Source organism: Rhodnius prolixus, unplaced genomic scaffold, assembly GCF_049639745.1.
Source record: "Rhodnius prolixus isolate KJV_2025 unplaced genomic scaffold, Rpr scaffold_4, whole genome shotgun sequence".
Taxonomy (NCBI): Eukaryota; Metazoa; Arthropoda; class Insecta; order Hemiptera; family Reduviidae; genus Rhodnius; species Rhodnius prolixus.
This window is the reverse complement of record NW_027411614.1, coordinates 35149284-35166971: the sequence shown is the minus strand read 5'-3', so window position 1 is coordinate 35166971 and position 17688 is coordinate 35149284. Positions and strand designations below refer to the sequence as shown.

The window sequence follows — 17688 nt, the reverse complement described above, 5'->3', positions numbered from 1 at the left end:
CCGTTAGAAAGCCCACTAAACAAGGAAACTTTGATAAAAAGTGCCAACACCTAGGTCGGATAATGATCACATAAGGGCCTAATGAGTTTTCTTAAAAAATTTCGATTACTTTTATTTTTCCAGCATCCGGAGGAAGATTGAAGCAGTTTGGAGAATAATTTATGCTTCGAAATGCTTCGAAGAATCAATTTTTAGAAAATTTATCTGTCTTTCTAACCCTGTCATCAGAATCGAATTCGGACTAAAACTTTCTGAGTAATAACATTTTTATTGCAAAAAAAGTTTAATGGTTTTAGAAAAAAAAAAATTAAGTTACGTCACTCAAGAACAGTGGAAAATATGAAGTTGGCCAATACGTCATTGAATTCCACTTCAGATGTACTACACACAGTAGGCCTATGGACATTACTTACTGGTTCACCCTGTATACAAATAAGGTTCAAAGGATTTTATCTATTAATAGTTTAAGAATAATAATAATAAAATAAGGTTTTCTTTTCTGGCAAATTTTATGTACAACTACCAAAGTACGAGGGTCGTTTGAAAAGTCCGTGCAAAGTCAGAGAGATAGCACTACTGGCGCGTATCGAGGTTATGTTTAGTTAATAGCATCTCTTGGAAGAACACACACCGTTTCAGCCAGATCAGTCTATTTCTTTGTGTTTGGCATTCGTTTGAATCGAGGAAGTCGAGTGATTTTCAAAAAATGGACGAAAAAGAATTTCGTGTGTTGATTAAACACTACTTTATGAAAGGCAAAACGCCTCAGGAGACTAAAGAGAAGCTTGATAAACATTATGGTGACTCTGCACCTTCGATTAGAACAGTTTATAAGTGGTTTCAAAATTTTCGGAATGGCCATATGGGCACAAGTGACGCTGAACGTTCTGGACGCCCTGTTGAGGTTACTACTCCAGAAATCATTGATAAAATCCATGATATGGTGATGGATGACAGAAGAGTGAAGGTGCGTGAGATTGCTAGTGCTGTGGGCATCTCGAATGAACGGGTACATAATATTTTGCATGAACATTTGGACATGACAAAGCTATCCGCAAGATAGGTGCCGCGATTGCTCACGCTTGACCAAAAACGAAATCGTGTGAAGTGTTGCAAGGACGGTTTGCAGCTGTTCCAGAAGAATCCGCAGGACTTTAAGCGTCGTTTCGTCACTGTGGATGAAACATGGATACATCACTACACTCCTGAGACCAAAGAACAATCTAAACAATGGGTTACCAAGGGGGAATCTGCGCCAAAAAAGGCGAAGACCGTTCCTTCGGCCGGAAAGATTATGGCGACTGTCTTTTGGGATTCGCAAGGAATAATCCTCATCGGCTATCTGGAAAAGGGTAAAACTATTACAGGTGCATATTATTCATCGTTATTGGACCGTTTGAAAACCGAGCTGCAAGAAAAACGCCCACGATTGGCCCACAAAAAAGTCCTTTTCCATCACGACAACGCACCAGCTCACACCTCAGCAGTTGTGGTCGCAAAATTAATGGAAATAGGGTTCCAACTCGTTTCACATCCCCCCTATTCTCCAGACTTGGCTCCCTCGGACTACTATTTGTTCACAAATATGAAGAAATAGCTGGTGGGGAAAAAGATTTTATTCAAACGAGGAGGTGATTGCAGAAACGAATGGCTATTTTTCAGACTTGGACAAATCCTATTATTCGGAAGGGATCAACAAACTAGAGCAGCGTTGGACGAAGTGTATAAGCCTAAAGGAGACTATGTTGAAAAATAAAAAAGGTTTACCTCCAAAAATTAAGTAGTTTTTATTTTTGCACGGACTTTTCAAACGACCCTCGTAGATATGGTGGACGGCTAGCAACTATACTTTACTATTAAATTATCAAATTAACCATTAAATGAAATCCAAAACCTGCATTGGAATCGAAACAATCTTAACCTTGCTTAACTTTTCAAATGCTTGTGGCGCCTTTTTAATAGTAAAAAAAGTTGACTCACGCTAGCAACGTTTTAATGAGAGCCACATATAAAGTTTAGTAAAGGTTAAAAGTGAAAATATCTTCTAAAATTAATGAGATCAAATTTAATTAGTTCTCAAAATTCGTTATTTCAATTTGCTTGTAATATACATATTTATCTTTGGTTGGTGTTGTTTGTCTGGGATACAGTTACTGACAGGTTTGTAAACTAGACTCAAGGTACTACCAGTTGGTCTAGAACTAGACCCTAAGAGTTTGTCTTATTAATTTTGTTTCGCTTCTATAAAGTGAAAATTTCAATTATGAATTGGTAAATAGCTTTCCAATTTATTTTTAATGAAATTATTAAAACATGTATATTTTATATAAATGTATGTTATATATGAATGAACAGATGTTTTATGTGGGAAAAAAATGCTGGAGTATGGGGCTGACGACCACTTTGTGGGGGCTGTAAAAACACCAAACAAAGATGAAGTAAACAGAAATTTTTTTTTACAGTATAACTTTTTTTTTAGATTTAGTCAACCGTGCCAAAAATAATGGGACTCTTTTATAAAAAAGAAAGAAGTGTTTGGAACAGTAGGATACGTGGCACCCTGATTCGCGATACGACCAATAAAAAAATAAATAATTTGAATAAAAGTAACCTCTCTGAAAAAAAAAAAAACAGTCCGTTTTATTCTAGTTTATATCGTAAAAACGATAGAATAGACTTTAAAATCTAATATTTTAGAAATTTTTTAATAAAATTTCTAAGAGGCTGAAGTAAAATGAAAGTGTTTCCTTCTACCACTTTTCCCGCTAGGAATTACTTGGCGGTAACATCAGGATATTTCGCTTCTTCCTCCCGCGTAAACCAACATTTCCACCAAACTATATTAAGGTTTTTTTTATCTTTCCTCGCCATAGGCGCTCTCTTTTCCTTGAGCATTTTCTTACTTTATATTAACGCCGCCTTTCTACCTTTAAACACACAACATGAACGCCAGTCGGGACTGTCTCTTCGTCATCAAACTTACAGCCGCATTTCGAACTTCAAACATTTTATATTATTTATTTTCTGTAACCTAGTATGTACGCTACTCCATTCTAATATAAAACTTCTACGTTTTTGTTTCTTTTGAAATTTTATTATTAAATAATTTTGTAATTTCAAATCATATTTATTTGTTACTAACAATTACCGCACATTAATAAATTTGTAAATTATAGGATGAAAAAATAATTGCCATTTCAGTGGAGTAAAATTTATTTTGCCGAGCTTTCGACCTAGGGACTAGTTCATCTTCAGGGCTAGTTTACAAAGTAATATTTTTACATTACAAGGTTGGTGTGTCTTCTGTCTTGTCTGTTCATGGAGTGAGTGACTAGCCCTGAAGATGATCTAGTCCCTAGATCGAAAGCTCGGCAAAATAAATTTTACTCCACTGAAATGGCAATTATTTTTTCATCCTATTGGAGCTATGAATCACTTACCAAAAAGAATGAACAACAACTGTAAATTGTAACAAACAAAGAAGCAAGTCTAGTCTTTCCCTTCCCTAAAACTGAAAATTCCTAAAAATGTTACTGAAATGGAGTTTTACACTTAGACGAAAAACTGTATCTCCCATCTTTATCAGCCAAACTCCTGTACCAACTGTGGAGAAAGTACTCTACTTTGGACTGTACCTAGATAAACGGTTGACATGGAATCCCCATACTAGTCTGAAAAGACAAGAATCTAACCAACGCAATAAAACTTCTCGCCAGACTACTTGACAAACATTCGAAACTTAACCTACATATCTACTGTTACTGCGACCTATTTGGTCATACGGCATCGATGTATGGGGATCGACTAAGCGTTCCAACTCACTAAGCCTCCAGACATTACAGTCAAAAATACTTCGAAAACTTCTTAACGCTCCGTTCTATGTATCTAACCTCACTACCCATAACGACCTCAAAATCCCTTTCATTACAGATCTTGCTATCACTCGTTTCTTCAAATTTCATTCCTCTAAAGCAGCTCATCCTAACCCTCTCATAGAACACCTATCTTCCTCCACATTACCAGGTAATCCTCTAAGGAGATTGAAGAGAAGATGGCCTCCTCGTGATCTACTCTTATCGTTAGAGCAAAGCACGTTACTGGAGTGGCACCACTGGGTGCCTTCTCCACTCATGATTTTCTTTTATTTCTTTTCTCTTTCACCATATTTGCTTGTTGCAACAACTGTTGCAGTGGTAAATTACAATAAAAGATTTTAAAAAAAGAAAAAAAACATTTATATAATATTTAGCGTTGAAAATAATGAACTCCATATGTGTTTTAAATATAAGAAAAAAATATATCATTTCCTTCATAAGTTATGGAAACGCCAAAAAAGGAAGTTAACATTGCCTATTTCACATGTGCTCTTGGGTAAAAAAAAAAACTTTCCGCTCGACTAAACGTTCCAACCCACTACGCCTCCAGTCATTGCAAATTACTTCCGAAAATTCTTGACACTCCATTTTATGTATGTAACCACCCAAAGCTATTAAATCCCTTTCGACAAAGACTCGTTTTCTCCAATTTCATTCCTCTAGAGCAGCTCATCCTAACCCCTAATCGAGTGCCTATCTTCTTCCACGTTACCAGCAAATCCTCCAAGAAGATTGAAGTGAAGATGGCCCTGCGATCTACTCTCATCATAAGAGCAATATATGCCCACGATAATTAAATGACACTACAGGGTGCCTTCTCCGCTTAAATAATTCTGGTAATAAGTTACACATTAACTTGTTGCAACAATTGCTGCAGAAAATGGAGTTCTACATCCATGAGTATTAAACGTAAATTTAAAGTAAAGAGGAAACGAAGACACCACTTCAGAAAAAAACAGTAATTAATAAAAGTGATAATTTCAATAAAAGTATTGTCTTTGAACTCTAAATTTTAGCAAACTTTTTAATAATATCCTTAATTTGAGTCTTTAAGGTTAACTAAATTGAAGTATCGTAACCTCCTCAGTTTCAGATGCATACAGTTACTAGTATCCGTACACAATTAGGCGCCACGGTAGCCTAGCGGTTAGAGGCGAGACCTGCAAAGCTAAGATGAATGGTAGAACTAGGTTCGATTCTCGAACTAGACCTTGGATTTTATTTATTATTATAAAAAGACGTTTATAGCGAAGCATGTGGCTCCGTCCACCACACCTGTTCGGTAGCTCGACCTAAAAGCCCTTTTGAATTTTAATAAGCAACACTTTACGTAACCCATTTAGAAAATTTTCTTCATCACAGTTGCTTTATTCAGTTATACGAGGGTCGTTTGAAAAGTTCGTGCAAAGTCAGAGAGATAGCACTACTGGCGCGTATCGAGGTTATGTTTAGTTAGTAGCATTTCTTGGAAGAACACACACCAAGATTTTGCATCAACATTTGGACATGACAAAGCTATCCGCAAGATGGGTGCCGCGATTGCTCACGCTTGACCAAAAACGAAATCGTGTGAAGTGTTGCAAGGACGGTTTGCAGCTGTTCCAGAAGAATCCGCAGGACTTTAAGCGTCGTTTCGTCACTGTGGATGAAACATGGATACATCACTACACTCCTGAGACCAAAGAACAATCTAAACAATGGGTTACCAAGGGGGAATCTGCGCCAAAAAAGGCGAAGACCGTTCCTTCGGCCGGAAAGATTATGGCGACTGTCTTTTGGGATTCGCAAGGAATAATCCTCATCGACTATCTGGAAAAGGGTAAAACTATTACAGGTGCATATTATTCATCGTTATTGGACCGTTTGAAAACCGAGCTGCAAGAAAAACGCCCACTATTGGCCCACAAAATAGTCCTTTTCCATCACGACAACGCACCAGCTCACACCTCAGCAGTTGTGGTCGCAAAATTAATGGAAATAGGGTTCCAACTCGTTTCACATCCCCCCTATTCTCCAGACTTGGCTCCCTCGGACTACTATTGTTCCCCAATATGAAGAAATGGCTGGCGGGAAAAAGATTTTATTCAAACGAGGAGGTGATTGCAGAAACGAATGCCTATTTTTCAGACTTGGACAAATCCTACTATTCGGAAGGGATCAACAAACTAGAGCAGCGTTGGACGAAATGTATAAGCCTAAAAGGAGACTATGTTGAAAAATAAAAAAGGTTTACCCCAAAAAATTAAGTAGTTTTTATTTTTGCACGGACTTTTCAAACGACCCTCGTACCTCCTCCAAATTCAGGATGTACAGAATGTAAGAATTCTTACTTTAAATGAACCAGTCTTTGACTGGTTGTTTGGAGAATTGGGAATATATGAAACGGATGATTCTCTTATCTTATTTCTCAACCACTGCTCCCATCTTTAACTACTAAGTGTATGTGAGAGATAATTCAAAGGAATCTTATAAAGAATTGGTTGCCGAGGTAACAGCTAGCTAAGAGTTGAAATCAAAATGAGAAGAATAACAATATAGAAGTGGAATCCTATAAGAGAAGAACTGTGTGTTGGTGTGCCGACGAAATCTTGAGATAGCGAGAGGAGGAGGCAGTGTGGTGAGAAAGATAGACACGGAAAGAGGAAGAACACTCCAATAAATATTTACGGGCTGCACAATAAATCACGCTGAATTACACGAGAATTTGGGATTCAAGGAGATACAATGAGATTTTTAGGTTGTACGCCAGAATCGCTATTCTTTCATCTTGTGTAGGCTTCCCTTCGCTACTCTTCTGGAGGCCAACTTACTTCTAGTAGTGTATCCTGCTGTGCGAGTAAAGAAATCTTGGCCCTACACAATGGACTTTTTTTTTCCTTTATATTTTGCTACAAATTTCCTTATTCAATCAGGAAACCCTGTCGTTAAATAAACGTTGCAAAATAAATAATTTAGATCCACTTTTAATTCTTAATACCATTTTAAACAGGGTGTTCATTTTAAGACGGCTCAAATGCATTTCATGCTTAAACGGTTGATCTGAGCAAAAAAATGGTAGAGGAAGAATTTGTTGCCCGTCACCTCTAGTTTCAGAATATGTGACTTGATTTTAGATTGCTGCCCGCATACGCGGCTGACGCGCGACCAAAAGTGAGGGTTCGCAGTTGACCCCCATTTTCATTTACACAGTTTAAAAGAGCATAAAACGTTATGAAAGAAACCGGAAACCACGATTCGATATCTTCAAAATTAAAGTTGCTAGGCCATTTCAAAATCTGATATTTATTAATCATACTTCAATTTTTTAACTTGTTATCAAAGAGAAAGAAGAGCACGTGATAGGTCATTTTTATGTATTTTTGCATCCCCTTTCTACTGGAAATATTGCCAAGGCAGTAAAGCTAGTATTTTCTCTTAATATCGGGAAATAAGTCGTTTTCCGAGTGATTTTTCTAAGCAATAATCAAATGTTAGATGTTCTCAAGCATACATAAAATAGCTAAAAATTAATTTTACTTCTCTTACAAACAAGAAGGTTTAATGCTTTTACGGTAACTTTGGGAGGGTTGCGTTTAATTACTAAACAAAATTGGAAACCTCCTGCCACATATTTAAGTGGATCAAAGGTTCAAACTTATTCCTTAATTTATCAAATAATGCACTTTAACGCAGCTTGGGCAGCATGTACTGTGTCTTCAAAGGTGCCTCCTCTGGATAGCGAACCTTGTTAGAAATGAAGGATACGATCCAGACCAGGTCTCTTAGGCAAATTGGGATTTTTTTTGTTGTACTTTAAGGGCGCTACTACATATCTTAGGTCAATAGTGCACGGAGCATCTTTCAGTCCACTGTCAGCCTCCGGTGTTCTTTCTAATCAGACAACATTATCGATCACCGATATGTGAGCTGTAAGAAGCTCCTAGGAAGGGGAAAAAGGTAAGGGCCAAGATCTCCGAGTGAGGGAATCCCTTCCTTTTGTTGGATTTAACTATTAGATTAGATTAGATTAAATTTGGGTGGCCTCAAGGCCTGCGCCACCGCGACCCCTATGGATCTATTGTGGCTCCCCGACTTTAGAGCTCACCCTCCAGACCCGTCCGTTTAATCAGACTCTTAATTCTGGAGAGTGGCTCCTGGGTAAAGCTCATGGGTCTAACCACACTTTTATAGATACAGAGCGTCATCCTAGGGCTTAATCCCCAACTTTTCCCACACAGCCTTTTGCAGCATCCTAAGGAAACCTTAGCCTAGTGGGAAATCATATTTATGTGTGAATTCCATGTAAGCCTTTTATCGAAGATAACCCCAAGATATTTGGCCTCCATGGACAGGGGGATAGTAACTCCCCCCAGAGTTGGTTGCTCCAATCCACCCAGATTCCTCCTCCTCGTGAAGGGAACAACCCTAGTTTTATGAGGATTGATGGAGAGACCTTCCGCTCTACTCCATCTATCCACAATATTAAGCGCTCTTTGCATGCGCCCCGAGACCGTATGAGCGAATCGTCCTTTAACCACTACTGCCAGGTCATCCGCGAAACCTAGACAATAGAAACTCTCCGCCGTCATTTTCGCTAAGAGATCATCCACCAGAATCGTCCACAGAAGGGGTGACAAAACTCCCCCCTGCGGGCAACCCCTCACCACTCTGACCTCTACCGAACAGTTATCCAACGTGGCCATAACAATGCGGCCTAATAGGTTAGACTTAATCCACTGACAGATGGTTGGCGCCAAGCCTCTCCTTGACAGGGCATCAATCAGCGACATAGCCGAGACATTATTAAAAGCCCCTTGTATGTCTAAAAATGCGGCCATCGCAAATTCTTTGTCCTCTTGGGACTTTTGAAGTAGCCTATTAAAATCATCTAATGCAAGATCCACAGACTTGCCTGCCTTGGATTTAACTATATGTTCAGTCTGAGTTAAGATTACTTTTTATAGAGAGTTTCAGATCATTTAATGTAATGCAACATCATGCAGAAAGAAAATGCATGTTTCATAGAGTCATACCAAGATAATTGCTGTCTTTATAAGTAGCTATTCAGTGTAGCTATTTAGTGAACTAAAAAGTATATAAATATAGTGGTTTATTCATTAAGTTGTGTACATTAATGTATTTTGTTTAAATTCATTCATTTTTAAAGTAAACCAATTTAAATACCTTGTTTTCTTTATGAAAATGAAAGCCTTCATTACCGTACATTTTAAAAAAATTTAAAAATGGCAGAAAATTGAACGAATCACTTACCTTTTGGCTAAAGGTCCTTCAGATCTTGAAATCTTGGCTAGCTCACTGAAGACGAATACTCGATGGATATTCTTGTACCATTTAATGCTGTGCACATCACCACATTTAACCGGATCCACGATACACGGCAGGCGTGCTCTGGTGCCAACCTCGGCGCTGGCATCGCTCTCCTCAGCACCTAAAACATACATATTTACATTTTTTATTGTGTACGAAAATAGAAATATTGGAATCTCACATATTAAGGATTTAGGATTCTAAAAAGTTAAGCAAAGAAGAAAGAAAAATAAAAACTGATGTTCTCCAGTCAGTGGCCCAACAACCCCTCTTTCTTTTACAGATTTATTAAAATCATGGAAAAAAGAACCAACGCTAGCAAATGCAGTTTTAATTAAAGCCGTGGAAAAATTAACATCAAAGAAGTAGATTTATTAAAGAAGGGGAAAATATTAACATCTTTTTATGCAGCAATTGCAGTTTTTAATCCTCCTTTCTTATCTCTAAACATACTCGTATATCCACCAAATGCATATATTCCGATTCGTGCAAGTGAGGTTCTGCATGGACATTTATCATTTAGCGAATGTGTGTTGCCGTTAGTGCTCCAAGTGTAGTACACTTTTTTTTTCATCACTGCGCATGAAACGACGAACATTTGACTTCCATTTAGAAATGAACTTAATTTAGTCATTAAAAAGCATTAAAAAAAATATATCGCATTGATTGTACAGCGGACTTCTAGATTATTTTTGAAAAAGTTATACAATTGACTGAAGTGGTTTCTTCAGAATACACTAATTTATTTATTTCTTTAATGATTTAAGGTGCGTCAACATCTAAGGTTATTGGCGCCCGGAGCTTTTTTTCAGTGCACTACCGGCCTCTGGACAGTGTTCTCTCGTTACAGACAACACTGTCCATCACCGGACAGTGAGAAAATCTAAGGGTCAGCAGCAGCCCGGGACCTCCGCGAGGGAATCCAATACAATAACCTCATAGCTAATCCCTTCCCTGAATACACTAATAATCCTAAATATGATGAAGTGTCGTGTAGGATACGAATAGCTATGGAAAGTAGAGCGTCAGTAGAATTTGAGGATCAGGAGTTCAGCAGAAGAATCGCTCTTCCAGTATAATGTCACGCGGAAGAGGTCTTTTCTGGTGCCTTGAGGAAACATCTTGAGTTAGTCCATTTGCTCTCAGTGTGTCTCCTTTCGCTAATCGTCTCCTTTGTTACATTACAAGGGTTTTTCAATTGTTCTAATTATTTTTTTAGCCTTTACCTCATTTTGAAGTGCATAACTTTACCTCACAATCTTTGCAAAAGATCTTGCTGTAAACATAGGTAGTCTATGTAGCTCGACAGTAAAATGGGTGAAGCAAAATTTGTAATGACTTTAACTGTGTTTAAACAAATTCTCTTTCTATTATTTGAAGTTCGATTAAAAAAAATACATAATTTTTTTCCCCACAACTAGGGTCGCAATAGTATTTTTTTATATTTATTTCTTGGCCTCATCTGAAGCAGTAAATATCGCTAATTAAGTTGTTGGAGTGTTGACATTAAAGTCCCATCCTGTTTGGATGCAACAACCATTTCAAAAAAAAGAAAGAAGATTTGTGTTTGTTTAGAAGTCTCTTGACCCGCGTTGAAGGTTCATTCTATTTGCTGATGGGTTATGAAAAGGTCGATTTTGTGGTTGCTGTTTTTTTTAACTTAAAAAAAACATTCATTTAACGAGATTATTTTCTATTCCCTATTTTTTCAAAATTTCACTCTCAACGAAAGGAAATTTATCGCATTTTCAATTAAAATTATGATCTACTTTTAATTTTCAAATTCTGACTTAAAACCTTTGGACTTGGTATATAATATCTGATTATAATATTACTATTAAATTGATTAATTGATAGTAAATTAATTTCAAATTATAACAATAAATGCAAAATATTTCCTAATTTAGACGATTCAGCAACCAAAATTATTTGTTTTTTAAATTCTGTACGAAACACATAAAAAATGAAGGGATTTAATCGAAATTTTTCAAAAATGTATACTTTTCTTAATATTGTTTTTAAAAAAAAATACAGCTTCTTATTCATAACTTTGAAAATAAAAAGGCCATCAAAATGATTCCAACTGCATTGTCTTTATAGCAAATTGTATTTAAATAAACTTTGTTCAATTAAATGTTTTGCTAATAATTTTAAAAGATACAAAACATTTAATTAAGATTTTTTATATATAAAAAAAAAGCAAAACAAAAGTTTTTGATCAATGGTAGCGACCTCGAAATATTAATCGATTTCGCTCTAATACGGACGAAAATTTTCGTTTTTAAATGAACTTAGATTTTCCGCCCGGCGCTCTTTAAAATTTAAAAGTCATCATTTTTTGAAACACCCTAGTGTATATGTATAAACAATGTACTCGTATTCTGTAAATCAAACTCCTAATTCTGTACACATTCTTCTTTAAAAACTATTTACTTTTTACTTGTTTTGTTGTAATTAGCACCCGGAGCTATATCCAGTGCACTCCCAGCCTCCGGACACTGAGTTTTTTTCTCGCTGCAGACAGCACTATCCATCACCGGACACTGAGCTGTAAGTAGCTCCTAAGAAACAGAAAATCTAAGTGAGAGCAGCTGGATTCGAACCCCACTATCTATCCGTGGGAAATCCGGTATCCGGATAACCTGGAAGCTAATCTCTCCCCTTTAAATATACTAGTAATTTGTTTTTTTAGAGGAAATACTTTTATTATCCGTTTTTGTTTTATAGTCCCAAATGTAAAACATTTCCTGAACTTCTTTAGTGACATCCTGTGCAGTATCAGTAGTTTGCTGAACATCCTCATTTACTTTTTGTTTTCTTGTTTAAAATCTGAGCTAAAAAGTTGTTTTACACCAGAAGATTTGGTAATGTCATCATTATTCTTCGCATTACATCCTTCTCAGAGCATTTCTTTACTTCTAAATTTTTTATTTTTTACTTAATGAGATATACATATTTCCTTGAGTTTATTTGCTTTTTGCTTACTTTGTTATTCATGCAATTGTTGCACCAACAAACCACTCTTGGTTGCATTCTTCTAATATTTATTAAAATTACTTTCAGTACTCTTTTAAGAACCTTCTTCCTCACCATATCTCCTATTGAATTTTTTTGCAATTCTTCTGTGGACTCCGCTTCTTGATTTCGCAATTTCCATCTTGTTCTCAGGGAATTTTCCTCCAATTTCTGCTCTAACTTTTGTTCAGCTTGTTTGTATTCCATCAAATTTCACTCAATTTTTGAAAATTCTCAGTCTTTTTTCCCAAATTTTCAATAATTATGAGAGTAAATTCTGCCAGAAATATAATTTTAACATTACAATTTTAACTACTGAACTTAATACACACACATTTTCTTTCTTGTTTTGTATTTTTTGGAATTTAAGAAAATATTTCCGAGATTAATGGGGGTCTGTGGAATATTTTATAAAGTCGTCAAAAGTTTTCGTTTTCACTTTCGTTTTCGTTAAAATTTCGTTTTCGCTTTCATAACCAATGTGTTAGTTTGTTCGCTTTCTAGTACTTTGCCTTGGTTCATGTTAAGCTAATATTTCTGAATCAGTTATTAGTATAGTGTTGGTTTGATAAGGCCGATATAGTGCACTAATTATACATGTACATGCAATAATATACATACATACATGCAGCAATCATGCATTTAATCAGGATTTTCCCTACTATTGGAAGCTCATTTGTTCAGTGCGCGAAATTTTAATTTTTTTCTTGTTATAAATAAACTGCTCCACAAAAAAGTGGCGCACTTTGAAAAAAGCGTTTATTTTTTGTTTTATCACATTTTGGGGAAAGATTATTAGTTTTAATTATTTTCATAAACTGTCAGGGAACAATTAATCGAAACAAGGCCCAAAGTTTCTTGTAAATAGTGAAGCAATTCCTCGTTTAATCCCCTTCGGTCTTTTTGTGTAAACAACAACGTGATTTTTACCTCAACAGTAAATAAATTTATTGACCTCTACAGTTGCGTTTCGACTTTTTTCAAGCTGAAAGCATTGCAAACTCTCAATTACAGCAGAGCAAGCGGCCCGAATTATTGCATTAGTTGAGGATGGACGGAGTCAGCGGTAAGCAGCACGAACGTTAGGGTTGCCTGAAACCACCGTCCATAGAGCCATCCATCGTTACCGGGAGACAGGCCTCTGCACTCGCAGGCAAGGTTCGGGTCGACCAAGAGCCACAGAAGCGCTTGATGACCGATTTATTAGAATTCACACTCTGAGAAATCGTACATCAACTGCTTCTGAAACAGCTCAAACACTGCTTACTGTTCGTGGAGTTTCAGTCAGTGCTGAAACTGTACGAAGATGGTTCGCTGAAATGAATTTACGCCCTAGGAAGCAAGCCACAGGACCATTGCTCAACGTAGACCATCGGAGAGCCCGTCTAGAGTTCGTTAGGGAACACCGCAACTGTCTGAGAACGATTGTAGAAACGTTCTCTATTCAGACGAGTCTCGTTTTGCTCTCTACGCACCTGATGGGAGGCGACGAGTTTACCGAAGGCCTGGGGAGCGCTACGCTCCGTGCAATATTTCTGGTAGACTACCATTCGGAGGTGGTTCAGTGATGGTGTGGGCTGGGATTTCTATGGGGGCTTAAACTGAGCTCCACGTGTTCAACAGGGCAATCTTGAATGTAGATTTGTATGTGAGGGAAATTTTGCAGCAATATGTGATACCCTATGCACCATTTATTGGGGAAAATTTTATTTTTATGCAAGATAATGCCCGATCACACACTGCCGCCTGTGTTGTTCAATATCTACAGGATACTGGCATTCGTGTTCTGAGATGACCAGCACGCAGCCCGGATTTAAATCCAATTGAACATCTTTGGGATGAGCTGGGTAGGCGATTAAGATGGAGAAATAATCCTCCCAGGAGCTTAGAAGAGTTGCGAGGTGCTCTGGTGGAGATATGGCAGGAATTAACACAAGATTTCGTGAGAAATTTAATAAGGAGTATGCCGAGGAGATTGGATGCAGTAATGCGAGCAATACACGTTACTAAAATTCTTTTTCTCTTTCTTAATCGGAAGAAATACATTTTTTTTTCAAACTCATTTTTTGCCGAGAAGTACTTTTTTGTTAAATTAAAGGTTTTCATTTCTTTTAGATCATTTTTTATTGTATTTTAGCCTTCCCGTAACTTTATACTTCTTATATTTGCTAACTAAAATAAAATGTAGAACAAAAAAGTTACAGAGAAAAAAAATAACGCATTTTTAAAGTGCGCCACTTTTTTTGTGGAGCAGTGTATTTCATATGAAGTTTAGTTTTTTTTTTTCACAAAGTTAGTTTGTCTAGGACAGATAAATAGAGAGGATAGACAAGATGCCAAGAAAATAAGATTTAGCAAAGAGGTAAACAATTTAAAAAAATGTATTAAACGTTTAAAGTAACCAGCATAATCAAACAAAAAGTACATTGTTGGCCAGAAAAAAGTTTATTTATTCTTTTTTGGACAGCCTGCGATTAATATTGGAAACCTTGAAGGCATGAAGCTTAAACCATATTTGATCCCTTGGATCTAGCTTTTTCTCAGGCATGCTAGAAACTAAAGTCAGTAACTAGCATTTCTAAAAGTTCTTACTTTGAGGAAAATCAAGTTACGCTTCTTAGCATAAACAGGATAAAATACTGTTTATATTCTCTACCTAGCTGTTTGTGAAACAAAACCTTGTGATTCTAATGGCTGCTACATTGTTGTGTCTATGTTCTATGGTAATAAGAAACAAAGAGGTAAACAATCCATACATGCATACATATGTACGAGTATACTATACGCACATGCATCTGCACATATATTTATGTGACTATATTAGTAAATAAATAATTGTAAGTATGATAAAAAAAATGATGTTACAACCAAATCTTTTTACTGAACTTGAAAGTCTTAAATTCTGTTTTAAATGTTCTACTTACATGAATATAAATCAACAATTACAGACACGATTAACAGTACCGCACTTATTGCTATGGTGTCAACTGGGATCATTATAAATTCTTATGAATATTGGCACCATCTGATCGATCCACATGATTTGTGCAATATAACTTTTATTAATCATGTAGTTAGTTATTGGTGTGTGCTGTGTCAAAGACGTTTAGACTGCTTAGAGTATCATTCAATCAGAAACCAGAGTGGCGTATTCTAAAACCGGACTAGTTCTTGACTATGTAAGAGTTTGTAAAGTTAACTTGAAGGATGTAGCTGTTGTTTGCCGTCTTAGTTAATTCCTTGTGTTATATTTATTTACTTAATTCTTTGTAATATTATTTATTTAATGATAAAAACCACATGGGTAAGGGTAAACATATGTATTTTTGTTATACTGTAAAAGCGTGCATTATTTTAGAAATCAGTAAATATAAATATTAAATATTAAAATAATTATATGGCGCCGACTGTCCCAGTCCAAAAAGCAGCAAAGATATTTAACAACTCCTTATTGATGGAGCGTAACCATCAAAATAACCCAATTACTCAAAACACCGACCAACCAAGTACTAGTCTCTACATAAGTACAGCTGAAACTGATTTGAACTTAAACTCAAAACACCCTCCGTGTCAACCAAGCCTTTCAGTACCTATTGACTCTTATAATTTTTATTTCGAAGTCCTTGGCCAAGTATGTTCTGTGATTTGTTCTCAGAAAAAAAAAATCCATAATGACCTCAACAGATCAAGAACTTCTAATATCTTGTTATCTTGTAATTCTTTCCTGACGGATCCTTCCATGATGTTATACGAGGTGTGGCTATAAAATAACGAGACTGATGCTGCTACAGAAGAACTATGCATGCGCCAAATCCTAACGACCGACAACTGTGAAGCGTAAAGCCTTCTCTTTCGATTGCAGCGTCTCACGTGTTTGTAGAGAAATCTGTCTGACCGGAACCGTCGTTTGTGTAAGAGGTGTTAGTTTCGTTTTGCCGAAAACATGATACTACACATGTAGTAGAGCAACGAATTGTCGTAAAATTTCTCATGATACTGGGTAAAACCACTACTGAAACTCATCTATTATTAAAAGAAGTTTATGGCGATGAATGTTACTCACGTGCGCGAGTTTTTGAGTGGTTCAAGCGTTTCCAAAATGGCCGAGAAGACGTCAGAGATGATGACCGCCCGGGTCGCCTTTCCACGTCCAAAACGGGTGAAAATATCGATTATAATTAATCAACATTACTACCGTGAGGTGCTTGCTTAACTCCGTAAAAGAGTAAGGAAAAAAACGACCCGATTTGTGGAAGAACAAGTCACGGGTTCTCCATCAAGACAACGCGCCGGCTCACACTGCATTGTCTTTCAAGACGTTTCTAGCCAAGTACAACATCCCATGTGGCTTTTGTCTGTTCCCTAAAGTCAAATCTGCATTAAAAAGAACACGATTTCTTCAGTCCTTTGAAGGTGTGAAAGAAAAAGCGGCACGCGTCACGCAGGAGCTACAGAAAAAGACTTCCAGCACTGTTTCGAACAATGGTAAATTCGCATGGAGCGTTGTATGGATAGGGGAGGGGTGTATATTGAAGGTGATAATAACTAAATATGTATAAATTTAAAATAAAATGTTTTACAGCAATAGCCTCGTTATTTAATAGCCACATCTCGTAAGTCAGTTATAGATATTTCCTGCAACTGTATGATGTAGTGGTCCATTGTTTGTTTTCATTTCTCATTTGTGTTTTTCAGATTATTTGTTGCAAGACGTTATATACAACGATTTTACTAGTATAAATCATGATGTTACTTTGAAATATGCAAAGTTAGAAAATAAGTTATTACGAGATATTCTTCTGATTCTGTAATTATTTAAAGCTTGGAGTATTTAATAGAGAAAGAATCTAATTAAAGGTCCTCTCCTCTTTGCGTAGATTGCAATGAGGAGGAGGATTTCAAACGTATAATAATGATATGTCCGCGTTATGTGGTGGAAAGGAAACGAATGTTTGACGACATATACAGGTATTTAGATGCACCATTTCGCTACGAAGACATAATATTCTCTACTAACATCTATGTGCTTAAATCTGTAGCGGAGCTAGCAATGAAATATGAATGTATTTAAAAGTTATAGCCGATTAGAATGAATGCAAGAAAATGATTACAGAAGGATTACGTGATTTTAATTTCGGTTAAGCTATAAGGATGGCAGGAATACAGAGTACTGATCCAGTTTATGTAAATAGTTGTATATAGTAGAGGGATGAATTTATAAGTAAGAATGGAGAGTGAGTGATATTCTAGCGATAAGCACCTAGACGATGCTGGCTGTATGGCGAGGGCCAATGCCTCCCCCTCCCCCTCCCAACAAAAAAGAATCTAATTCCCCTCCTCCCAACAAAAAAGAATCTAATTCTCAGGGCTTTAAAGCAATCGTTAATAAGAAGGATTTGCCAATAAATTGTTGGAAACTGTAAGTTCTTTTTCATATTTAATAAAAATTATAATATTTAAAGATTTCTTGTGAGTTTGAGGACTGCATAAA

The 17688-nt window shown here is 36.5% G+C and overlaps 1 protein-coding gene across 2 annotated transcripts in view; it reads right to left on the bottom strand.

Moving 5' to 3' along the window:
• Positions 1 to 15483, bottom strand: part of nrm (neuromusculin) — a 380564-nt gene extending 365081 nt beyond the window's left edge. Inside the window, exons 1-2 of one of the 2 annotated variants that reach the window (XR_012459736.1) lie at positions 15122 to 15482; positions 9126 to 9303 (exon numbers count right to left, since the gene is read on the bottom strand). Coding sequence is in view for 1 of the 2 variants with exons in the window: in XM_074132269.1 (XP_073988370.1) it covers positions 9126 to 9303; positions 15122 to 15194 (251 nt within the window). In the remaining variant the exon portion in view is untranslated. Of the gene's footprint in view, positions 1 to 9125; positions 9304 to 15121 lie in introns of both variants that reach the window. The other variant, XM_074132269.1, reaches the window with a different exon arrangement.
• Positions 15484 to 17688: the final 2205 nt, after the last annotated feature.